General features: G+C 45.6%; 2 protein-coding genes across 2 annotated transcripts in view; both read right to left on the bottom strand.

Annotated features, from left to right (window-relative positions):
• Positions 1 to 2827: 2827 nt before the first annotated feature.
• Positions 2828 to 7722, bottom strand: LOC149365539 (uncharacterized). The gene is made up of 2 exons (XM_089543797.1): positions 7456 to 7722; positions 2828 to 5172 (listed from the first exon to the last, which is right to left on the bottom strand). Exons 1-2 carry the CDS (start codon positions 7573 to 7575, stop codon positions 4420 to 4422), a joined length of 873 nt encoding a protein of 290 aa, XP_089399923.1. The 5' UTR covers positions 7576 to 7722; the 3' UTR covers positions 2828 to 4419.
• A 1026-nt stretch (positions 7723 to 8748) lies between these two features.
• Positions 8749 to 12682, bottom strand: part of Synj (synaptojanin) — a 33081-nt gene continuing 29147 nt past the window's right edge. The window contains exons 18-20 of the mRNA XM_089568798.1: positions 11106 to 11312; positions 10281 to 10359; positions 8749 to 8940 (exon numbers count right to left, since the gene is read on the bottom strand). Of these exons, the coding sequence (XP_089424924.1) occupies positions 8749 to 8940; positions 10281 to 10359; positions 11106 to 11312 (478 nt within the window). The remainder of the gene's footprint in view (positions 8941 to 10280; positions 10360 to 11105; positions 11313 to 12682) is intronic.

Genomic DNA, 12682 nt, shown 5'->3' with positions numbered 1-12682 from the left:
CAGCCGAGCGCCATAACCACTGAGCCACCGCGGCGGGGCTTAACGTTTGTTCAATACTCTACTTTTATCACTACACGATAAACGCTAACTGTATATTTGGCATGATTTAATGAGATAAACAGCGAATATATGTACAACTTAAAAAGGAGGGCCTTTGTCGCCGTGCTGTGGGGGATGAAAGGAGAGACGGTACAGGCAGTGCAGGGTCGCTAGGGCTGAGGAGCCCACTCCCCACGGCACGGGGTCAAAGGCCTGCCGTCTTCTTCTCTTTTCTACCTAGCCCCTGCTTCACTGTTAAAAAAAAAAAAATGGCAGGCGCATCACGTTTTGTCAGCAATTAATCACTGTCCCGCATTTCACTTCTTTTTGCACCCCTGGTGTGCTACCATCCTATCTGACTTCTTGTTCTGCCGGTCCTAGTGTGTGCTATAATATGATTCGATTTCTTGATGACAAAGATCAAGCACCAGCGTGCCCTGAAGAAACGAATTCATGTAGCTCAAAGCCTTCTGCCACCCGCTCAGCATGGATTTCACCAGGCGCAGCACAGCTGCGAAACAGTCAGTTCCACACAGTCTGTGCCTACATTAACAACCAGTTGCATTGTGAGCTTGTTTATTTGGACATACTTTTTGCATGCTTTTGATTATCTGCCTCACCATGGGCTCTTCTACAGTGCTGTAGCCAAGGGGCTCTCTGGAACTGTTATCTCTTGGCTGGATGCCTCTGTAACTGGCAGAACTTGCCTCGTCATGGTCTGAGCAGCCACTTCCACGTCCAGCGCTGTTCTGTCCGGTGTACCCCAAGGCAGTGTTCTTGGCCCTACTCTTTTCTCTATCTTCATGGGCAGCATCACTGACAATCTCAGCCATCTCCTTGTTCTTTACGCTGATGACAGTTCATTGCTGCAGCCAGTTTGCATATCAACAGACTATTCAGCTCTTCAGATCAACCTCAACACCTGTCACTCAAAGGCACAGCAACACCAGTTGCTCATAAGCAAGTCCTCTACAATGACTTTCTGAACCCTGCACCACCCTCGCCTCATGCCACCATTGTTGACCCTCGGAAGGCAGCCCTTTCGTCGCGTCACCACGACAGTCCTTGGCATTGAACTGGGATGCACGCCTGTCTTTACATCTCATGTGCACCACACAATTGCCCGGTCCAGGTGCATACTGGTCTTCATCATCTGCCTTAAAAGCAGACATGCCTCCTAGTGCATCCTGGGGTCTTTACACTGCCCTTGTGCTTCCCATCCTTGAGTACTGTCGTGCAGACTGGCTACCTAACTCTTTTTCTCGTCGTATCAGCCTTGCCAGTGTCCAGCGTCATGCCGCATATGCAATCTATCGCCGGAGTACTTCACATAACCAACGTTTACCCTATGTACCGATCTCCTCTGCGACCTTCTACATTCCTCCTGGCCGGCCCTCTCCTCTTGTGCACAAGAGGCCACAATGAGTCTATTTTGCTGCCCAACTGCACCAGGTCAGCAAATGCTGATTGGTGGCCCACTGCCTAGCAGCTGGACTGGCAATGTACAACTGCTGCTGGCAAGTACTGTACGTCACGAATCTTCCTGGCTTCTCCATGTCATCCCTCTGTGGAGACATCTGCCTGCCACCATCGCCCAGTCCTTCCTCTGTCATGCCTCTGACGCCCCAGATATTGTGAAGGCTGCACAATGGCTATCATAGTCTTTAATCTCCATCTCACTCCTCATATCTCAAAATTCATTATCTTGTACATCCCAGGCCCCAGGTCAGGGTCAGCAAGACTTATGCATGCCTGGGCCACACGAAATAATGCTAAATATAATTATTTTCCTGCTCCCAGTGCACAGCAAGTCCGTTTGTCTTGGTCTTACACTTCTGGCATGTCGAAATTCCATTCAACTCGCTTTTCCGTCCCTCGTGCACTGAAATTCAATTTTAGTTTTTCCACCCCTGATGTGCTGTCATCATTCAGCTGGCACCGCTGCAAACAGCAAATTTCGTTAATTCCATGCACCTTGAAGGATTAACAAAAACTAAATATGCATAATGCACACAACAAAGTTCCACCAAAAACACAGCTAAACAGTTTGTTCCAGTGCCATAGAAACAACGTGGGCACAAGCATGTGCAAACCACACACCTAAGTGACCTCGGCAATCAAGCAAATTTCAAAACCAAATATCATGTGAATTAAGGCATGCCATACAACTGACCTTTTTGGAGACCATTAACTCTTTCTGTTCATTTTAAGCAACATCTCAGCAACAGTAAAATTGGGTCATGCTGTGTAGCATTTGCATTTGAAAATAACCACTCACTGTATTAAAGACAGAAATTTCCTTAGTATGACACAATGAAACACATCAGACTCCCAAAAGCATGATGTGCTGTCAACGGTGCGATTGTTTTCAGCTCTGCACCTCACACAACTCTAAAGCAACTGAATGGAAGGTTTCAATTTTATGGTTTATGAGGTTGTAACGTTCCAAAGCAAGTCAGGCTATGAGGGACGCTGTAGTGAAGAGCTCTGGAAATTTTGACCATCTGGGGTTTTTTATTTATCATGCACTGACATCACACAGTACATCGGCCTCTAGAATTTCGCCTCCATCGAAATTCGACCGCCATGGCCGGGATCGAACCAGTGTCTTTGGGGTCATCAGCCGAGTGCCATAACCACTGAGCCACCACGGCAGCGTCAATTTTCATGTACAATAGAGCTCAAAGCATGTCGGAATAAAAAAGACAAGCTCTCAACTTCACACATAATGCAACAGGAAGCCTTGTTTTGAAAGAACAAGAAAAGGAAAGGCACTGTAGGCACGAAGTAAAATATAAAGATGCATTTTATTCTGCAACAGCAACCATTGATGGCCCAGCAGCCAAGAAAAAAAAAAAAGAAACACAAAGAAATGTGACTCTGAAATTTCACAGTTAAATTAAATAGCTTAAAACACCACACCCCAGGCAAAACGCTAGCGGATGCAATGCTGAAATCCACGATTCACATAAAGCACTCTTAGTATTGTATGCACGCAATGTATACAGGGATTAAAAGTATGTTACACATCGTGTATATATATTATTGAGAGACTTCTGCCACGCAACAGGACAGGGACGCGCATGTGTGACACATTCGACGTAATTAGTGGCAGACACCGAGTATTTCTGATTGCTGCAGCGAGCTAACAGTCAAGAGACACCACCAACAACAATCACTACGTATACACCACCAACAGGATTACGACCACCTGCCTTCGAAAGACTAGAGACACTGTTCTCAAGAGTGGTGGCACTCCTTGTACAGTCCCACACCAGCAGAAAGATGGCAGCTAGCTGCAACAGTGACAGAAGAGACAGCAGCAGAAGTCAACAATATGAGTTCATTGGTTCAGCCGTAACAAGCGTCTAGGAGTTTTAACTTAAGGCAAGCAAGGGCTTATTACACCCTGAAAGACGACATGAGTTAAATAAAGGGCAAACTATTCCTCGCATAACCTCAAAAGAAGCTAACGTACAAAACTTGAGGAGCATAACGCAGCGTAACGTTGGAATGCAGAAAAAATGAGAGTGCAGCCTTGCTTGGCAAATAATCAGGCGATAATTATTTCACAAAACAGAAGGAACTCCTGAAGTAAAGGCGCCTAGAAAAATATGTAGCCGTACAACTTAAAACGTCTCCCATGCCCAGTTTCCAAGATACTGTGTATAATTTAAGACAAAAATATAAACATCAACGTAAATGAGAAGAAGAGATGGATCAGGTTCTCACAAATATGGACACTCACTATAGAGCATCTAAGTTTCTAAGAGGAGACTCCCATAAACATGCCGACACAATGCCGCTACTAAAATAAAACTATGTAGGCCTGACTAGAGACACAACAGCATGCAAAACCATAGGAGAGAGGAAAAAATTAACACGATGACATACATACATAACCAGCATTGACATCTACCAATGGCTGATACAGTAATCTAGTCCAGTGCTGTAAAGGGTATACTTTGCATTAGGACCTGAAACAAGTCGAATTCCTTTAGAGAGGGGAAAAAAAAAAATGGGGCCGCACACACAAACACACACACTTCAGGGTTTTGGAGCAGGACAAAAGGACAAATCAGCAAATCATTTTACAGCCCTTATGTAGGTATCGTCTGGCCAGTTTAAATATTTGGCATGGTTTGTGCTCCCGTGCATACCACCGTCCTGTAGTAGTAGTAGTTCCTGAACTTTTCAACTCTGCTGGCCTGTTGAAAGCTGTTCCCAGCGGTCTGAAGAAGAAAAACCACCTCAAGAGCGTGTCATGTAGGTTGCATCGTGTGTTATGTGCTGCAACTGTGCCCTCAAATGGAATGCATATATCGGGGCCTCCGGCAGCTCTCCCGCTATCAGTGCCACAGAACAGCACTCTTGACACCTTCAGTTTGGTCTGCCGATCACTGGTGGGCCAGCCTTTGATCTCGCAGGAATAGGTGGAGGCTTCCCATCGCCAGCATGCATCACGACAGGTGCCATGACCTTGGGCCTGGATGGGATGGGCGGGGCCTGAGGCAGGCCCGGGGGCGGTCCAGTGGGCGGAGCCATGTGAGGAGGAGAAGATACGGTGTCAGCTGATGAAGGCGGCGTGGGCGGGACCTGCTGTGGGGGTGGAAAATGCGGCACAGGGGGAGGAGCCTGTGTCGGGGCAGGCGGGAGAGGTTGGCTGGGATGTGTGGGCGGGGCAGGGGGAAGGGAAGAGGGTGGGGCGAGAGGTGGTGCCGATGGAGAAGGGTGCCAGTCCTGAGCAGGTGGCCTTCCTGGCGCCTGCGCGTGAGAAGGAGGCGGAGCCTGGGAAGGGGGCGGAGCGTAGGGTGGGGCTGATGGGACTGGGTGCTGCTGGTGGGAGTGGTCCACCACTTGCGGGTGAGTGGGAAGAGGTGGGGCAGGGGGAAGGGTTTGCCATGGAGATGACGGTGCTTCTTCTTCCTCGGCGTCCTCGATGCCGTTTGCCGCATCTGGAGGGCTCTTCTCAAAGGAGTCCACTCGAGGTGGTGGAGGAGGGGGAGGGGGCGTGTCTGGCGGTGGAGCACCTGAAGCCACAGCCTCGGGGCCTGCAGCCGGCGGCGGTGGCCGGATAGGAGGAGGCACCGGACGAGGCGGAGGTACTCGTCTTGGAGGAGCTGCCGATGACACCTGGAATAATGCAACAAGCTTGATTCTCCAGTGCCAGTTAAAAGGTTGTGGCAGCATTTTTACATTCAACTATACAACTGGCTGCAACAGTCATATAATCAGAGAGGCTGAACTTGCAACAAGTGAACAAAGGCTCACATCTCACTGTGTCCGACACTCCACAACTGTAGCTGTGATGAAATTGTAATAGATAGATCTCATATAATTTGCACTTCAAAAAAAATTGAAGGGTACACTCAATGCTCCGCCTTGAAGAGTATGATGCGATAGCATTAAAGGGTTAATGCCCATATATGCATAATTAGCCATTCTTTACATTCATAAATCCCTGGGAGTCCTCATGTCACTTCTGGTGCATTGGAGCAGTCGTTAAGTGATGGGCCACTGCCCTGTGATGGCAGGTGCTGCCACTGATGGGACTTATGCAGGTTGCTCTCCTCATTGCAACCTTTCACGACCATTCATTAACTTGACTGCCACCTGCCACGGCGCACAGTTTGCACACAATCTTGTGGTAGGTTGTGATGACGCCACAAGGTTAACATGACCTACATGATGCACCTGCCACCTACATTGCTTCTTTGGGGATTTTTTCGTGGATTTTTCCCTCACGGTCAATGATATTGATGTTGACAACGCCACCAGCGCCGAATTTTCTGCGACATGAACTCTTTAACGCTATCACATTAAAAATATTCAAGTTTATCTCTTATAGCTTATCGTTTAAAATCCCTACTTTCCAGGTGCTGAGTAGCATACAAAATTTTTAACTGTTGTGTTGAGTAAATGCTGAACAACATTTCATAGTTTCAAGATGAACATGTAGCACTAAACAAAACTTGTGCTTTATTCAGTGAACAATATTCATTATTAGTATGAACCTTGTAAATTTCGAATATTTGTGCCCCCTTTTCATTATGTGTGTCAAAGGCAGGAAAATATTTATCCTTAAAAACAAGGTATTCTATGCAAGGATTTTTACAAAGGCTTTAAATAAGAATTTTTTTTCCTGCATATGTATAGCTTTGTTAATTGACCATTCCATTATTAGTGAGTTCGCACACGAGGACTGTATTAAAGAAGAGGCCAAACTTCGATTATGATTTTGTTTTTTGTAATGGTACACAAGATACTATTAGTAAACTGAAACACGAAATTTGCTATTCCTTTGAACTAATTTATAATAGAATTATTTTCCAAATGTTTTGGTTTTGGTTTCAAAAGCAGAACAGTGGTTGTGGTGCATAAGTGAACCTGAGGTTAAGTGCGATATAGAAAAACTGGAACAGTATAGCTGCTTGTATTTTAGTTCTCCATCCAGCTCTTGGGGCTGGTCAGAGTAAAAGTTGGACTGAATGAAGTGATAAAGCAGCGACTTTATCGCAGCTTTTATATGCCCCATGTGAAATGAAGTCCGCTAACACGTCATCAGCATGATTCGGTACTAATGTTGTACATCAGTTCAAAGAAAAAGAAATGCAACAGAAATTTGTTGTTCGCACGCTAAGCTTGCTTACTCCAAATTTGCCCGAAGCAGTTCATTAGGCTTGACACAAAAAGAAATGACAACTGCAGCAACACATCATCATCATCATCAACCTGACTACTCCCACTGCAGGGCAAAGGCCTCTCCCATGTCTCTCCAATTAACCCTGTCCTTTGCCAGTTGCAGCCATCGTATCCCCACAAACTTCTCACTCATCCGGCCACCTAACTTTCTGCCGCCCCCTGCTACATTTGCCTTCTCTTGGAATCCATTCCGTTACCCTTAAGGATCACTGGTTATCTTGCCTTCACAATACATGCCCTGCCCAAGCCCATTTCTCCCTCTTGATTTCGACTAGGATGTCATTAACCCGCGTTTGTTCCCTCACCCACTCCGCCCGCTTCCGATCTCTAAACGTTACACCTACCATTTTTCTTTCCACAGCTCGCTGGGTTGTCCTTAACTTAGGCTGAACCCTCTTTGTTAGCCTCCATGTTTCTGCCCCATAGGTGAGCACCAGTAAGATACAGCTGTTGTAGACTTTTCTCTTGAGGGATATCGTTAAACTACCATTCATGATCTGAGAGAACCTGCCATATGCGCTCCACCTTATTCTTATTCTTCTCGTTATTTCCCTCTCACGATCCGGATCAGCGGTCACTACCTGCTCTAAGTACTAGACGTATTCCCTTACCACTTCCAGCACCTCGCTACCGATTGCGAACTGCTGTTGCCTTGCTAGACTGTTCCCTTGCAGCAACGCATAATAGAGATGCAACTGAGTGTGCTGTTAGTACCTGCTCCTGAGGGGCAGCCTTGCACTCTTGCTCGGGCGGTGGTGGAGGCCTCTGGGGCGGGGGAGGTCTCTGTGGGGGCGGTGGTCTCTGCGGCGGAGGAGGTCTGCCCGGCGGATTCATCGTGGGCGTTGACCGGCCCGGCACGGGTGGCGGTGCGGATGACTCTTCGGGGGGAAATCCCACTTCTCCCGAGAATGAAGGGCTGCTTTTGCCCGAAGAAGACTGTGACTGGCATTCGTAGTCGTTCGACCAATCTGCAAGTTGTGAAAGAAAAAAAAAAGCGCTTGGCTCCTCAAAAGACGCCTGGAAAGAAGCAGGCTTTGCTCACTCAGAACACCGCTTCCATGATATTCCTCGCCAATGCACACTAAGTTAAATCCGACTTAAGTGAAGCAGCGCAAAAGGAGAAGCCCAAAGGCGAAATGAAGGAGAGACAGGAAAGAGCGCTGAACTGACAACTGAATTTTACTGAGTGAAACTCGCACAATATATAGGAAGGCAGTGGCAAAGGTAATCAGATACAGTCAACGTCACATGGTGTAAAGAGCCATAAAAGCGATAAAAAACATAACAGGGTGATAAGCTAAAAGTCAACTGAATCTCAAAAGGAATGCTAACAAAATGAAAAAGGTACAATTGATGGGAGACGTGGACTCAGAAAGGGAGATGTGGACTCAGAACGACTAGCAAAAATTAATACAAGAAGCAATTATGATTACAATTGGAATAAGAATAGAATCAGAATAAAGTGAGAATTAGAATATAGATAGAGACTTGGAATAGAATGAGAACTAGAACAGACAGCGAGTGAAAGTCAATGGAATCAGAATTAGAATAGATCGGCTAGTAAATGAAAAATGCAATCGCATTTCCTTCATATCAATCCAATTCATCATCATTATCAGCCTGACTACGCCCACTGCAGGGCAAAGGCCCTCCCAAACCTCTCCAATTAACCCTTTCCTCACCCGGACGGGATTTGGCCTCCCTGGTCACAACCTCCTATATTAGGAGAAGGTAAGTGACGCCAACCAAGTAAAATACAGGAAAAACACGACGTTTCGGGACCGGCTCGGCCCCTTCTTCACGGTGTGACTACGGGCGAGCGCAGCTTGGCTTTTTAAGCCCCTGTGTGGAGGACCTGCGGGTCAACATTAAATTTCCTAACATTAAATTTCCCAACCAGACAGACTTCTGTCGAATGTTTTCTTTTGAACCTCCTATATGACTAAACCAATTCGATCCAATCGATCACCCCTAATTCTCTGGCTGCTTTCTAAAGTTAAAAAAATCTTAAGACAAAGTGAGAAACAGACCATCGGGAGCCCCGTCGTTTGCTTCCGGCGGAGTGGTGTCCTCCTCGCCATCCCGGCTCGAAGGCTCTGCTAGCGGCACTGTGTTGTTGCAGCACAGCTTCAGCTCGTGGTCCACGGCCTGTGCCCAGTTGGTGGTCTTCAGCGTAACCACAATGCGCTGGCCGTCCACCTGAGTAAGCAGATGGCACAGCATGCAAATTGAAAAAAGGAAAACAGCGTTGTTCTTATATTCAATCCCAACTGTTTCGAATACTCTCGAGGCATTTTAATGGTTGCAAGTTGCAACTACAGAAAGAGAGACGCTTTCAACTGAATAAAAAGAAAGCAACACATGCTAAGAATACAACCTGGAATATAATAAAAGAGAGAAAAATTATGTGTAACTGTCATTCCTAGCATATCTTGGAGATTTAAAATAGCACATGGGTAGGTCTGTGCAAATATTTAAAAATTTCTAATTTTTGGTCGAATAGTAAAGTATTTAAAATTCGATTCAATCTGAATGCTTAATATTCGAAATCTCGACGTATTCGTCTCAAGTGATTGCCACCCGGATCTGTATCTGCCAGGTGCAGCCTAGCCTCTGGGATACACGTCAAAAAATCGCCTGATGACATTTTTTGTTTTGTTTTGCATTTTCTTACCTTATAAAAGTGCCGTTTCTGGCGACAGTGGTCTTTCTGCGATTAGAATGTGGTGCTCTCTCGATGCAGGCCAACTTCTATTTGTCCTCCGAGTCCCTTTAAGCCAATTTCGGTCTCAACTACTGCTATCACAAAGCTGTGATACCTCAACAGATTTCCCTATAAACAAGATAGCTGAATCAGGGGGGGGGGGGGGGGGGGGGGGTTCTCCGGAGTCTGCGGTTTATTTTTTGAAATACCTTAGAGGCTTGTAAGACACCCTCTGTAAGGGGGGCGCCAAAATCAGAACAGTGCATTTGTGAAGAGAATGGGCAATGAAAATGAAAAAAAAAAAAATTGCAATACACTGTAAAAATATTTAAACATAAGATTACAGCATAGAAGAATAGACCAAACGATGGGGAAAAACAAAATAAAAAAAAACGTGGGATAAAATAAAATGCACGTGGGGCATGTTGTTATCAGCGTGCAAGTTCATCTTTCTTTTACTGCCAGCCTGTTATGTCATAACTAAGAACAAAAGAGATGTCACTGTTGGCTCACAAATTTAATTTAGGTTGGTAACCCGTCCAATGAGGACGCTAGTCAATTGTGATTATGATATGTCTGCTCAAGTTATCAAGCTGGGCTTCAGCCATGTGTCATGAGGGCACAGAGGGAGATAGGGTTAAAAATTATCGTTATCACTTAGTAGTCCTGAAAGGGAATACGAAATCTTGTTTTTTTTTTTCCTTGTTGACCTTTCTACACTTCTGGGCACCTTTATCTGCATTCTGAGCCAGTTCATGCGTCTGTATGTGTGTTTTCGCATGAACGCCACAGCATCTGCGCAGCTCAACTGCTTGAAAATGAGCGGGATCCTCACCTGCGTCCCCGAGAGGTGCGTTGCTGCAAGCGCGCTCTGGCCTTCCAGGAATGTCACCCAGAGCATGTCAGCCACGTACCTGACAACACAAGACATATATACATTGTGCAATAAGACAACGATTACAGAAGCAAGCCAGGAAGTAAGCTAGTAAGCCAGCGGCACAAGGCTTGAGACTTGTCATTGAGACCTAGAAGTTTGTCACAACTTTCCCTCGAAATAATGACATGCTGAGCCACAAAAACTGCTGATTTGGCCTCGTTGGTAAGGAAGGACACTAAAGTAGTCCATCCCCCACTGTGGACCTATTACTGGGCCTATGGAAGCGTTTTGATACAAATTTTTAGTCAGCAATGAAATCTGGTCCATGCAATAAAATGTAGCAGCCACAGCAGATTAGACAGAATAGCCTGCAAAAATGAAGACATCAGCACTGAGGTCCAACATGAAAGGGAACATGCAAAGGCCGCAGCTCGCATGCTAACTCACGAGAGCAGATGGTTTATGCGCTGCATGAAATCAGTGTGGAGCATCCAACCATCTCAATGTGCTCTTTGCTAAGGCATCTGACATAAAACAGTTCCCAATGGATGGTGGACCACATTGCCCACAATAGGGGCAGTGCACTCGTGTGTTCCCTTTTATAGTGAACGGGACTGTATGTGAACAGTCCTTGTTACAGTGGGGCAAAGTGGCAAATCATGTGTAAGACAAAAATGAAAGCACAGCTGCAAGCAATTATTTGAGAAAACTCACCCTTGGCACATCATCAAGCTATCTGACAAGAAAGAGAGGGAGTGCACAAAGGTCTTGTAGGCTCCAAACCTGATCAGGATGACCTCTCCGACTGTCGCAAATGCCTGGATGAGTGCTGTGAGGAACGTGTCCTCAAAGGTGGCGCCTTCCTCTTCCAGGCGCACCACCACGGTGCCATCTGGTGGGCCCATGAGGTCCACAACCTCTCGAAATGTCTGCTCCCGCACTGCTTCGTCCACCTTGGAGACCTCTATGTCAATGTCCGCCACCACGGGCCTGAGAAAAAAAAATTTGCACAGCAAGGCGTCATTGCTGAGGGCATCCACTAAAAGGGGTCTGAGCAACAACCCTGATCACGAGAAACACTTTGGAGAATGTAAGGCACCTTACAAGCAGTGCGACCCTATAAGACCTTTTCCTATATGCACAACAGGGGTGGAAAAACTATATTCAACCGTTTCCCTCAACTCCAATTCTCCTCTTGCATTTTTCCTCAACTTGCATCTTCAAAAGCATCACCCCACTTACCAAGGATATGACAAGCACAGCTGCCTATAGTGACCTGGCCATGCAAGTGCCAATAATTCAATGCGTGCGGCAGAAAATGACACTACACAACCCTCAACAGCTTACTTCTGAAGTGAGAAACAAACTCAACTTGTGTTCACAGAGCACGGCATCATTTTACGTGATGGTGCAAAACACAACACCTTTTCCTTTTCACTTCTATCGATGCTATAAAACAGAGTAGATACACCAATCGTTCTCAAACTTCGTTCCGCACACACTGAGGGTCCCTTAGATTGTTTCTTGGGGTTCCTCAAGCACCTAAATCCATGCATGCATCAAATCCCATTTTTCTTTTTAATCATTTTTTTTTGGAGCAATCATACTGCAATGGCTTGTAGCAGATTGTTTCAATGCACAGCCAACCATTTTTAATCGAATTTGGCCATTTTTCTAAGCGGCAGTGTGAGTGTGTGTTCTTTTTTGCATGCACGTCAGACAGGAAGGAATGGAAGCCAAGATGCGCGGGATTCCTCGGCACATTTTGAAAGCAGTTGTGGCTCCCAGGGCTAAAAAAAGCGAAAACCCCTGAACTATAGTAATCAGTATTGAGTATAGTACTGGGCTGCAGTATTGAATAGTTACAGTAACATTTGTACAATCTTCCAAATCAAATCATGCTCTGGGCAGCAGCTGAATATGATATGCATTGGGTGTGACAACACATGCATATGCAATACCAATATGGTCACAGAGCAGATGAATCATTAAAATACTTCCCTCTGATATGTTGTGATATCGATTTATATTTACAATGTATGACTTGCGGCTTTGTTAACTGAGAAGCTTAAGGGGGGACATGGGTCTTAAAACATTTTTTTTTATTTACATACCAAATGCAATGAAACTGCACAGACTTATTCAGTTGTTTCTGCTGATTTCAAATATGCAATTTGTTTATTTCTAGGCCAATTAGTTCCTGAGATATTAACATATATCATGCCATTGTGTGCTCAAACAATAGAAAAAAAATGGGCCACCAGAAATTTAATTTTAATACGTGGGTAGATACTACAATGTGTGAGGAATGCAATGCTGGAAGCAGTTTTCAGTTTTTTGTCCGTGTGGACGAATGGGCT

Source organism: Amblyomma mixtum, chromosome 1 (genome assembly GCF_055824585.1).
Source record: "Amblyomma mixtum isolate Tamu chromosome 1, ASM5582458v1, whole genome shotgun sequence".
Lineage (NCBI taxonomy): Eukaryota > Metazoa > Arthropoda > Arachnida > Ixodida > Ixodidae > Amblyomma > Amblyomma mixtum.
The sequence above is the reverse complement of the archived record's forward strand: the minus strand, read 5'-3'. Positions and strand labels throughout refer to the sequence as shown.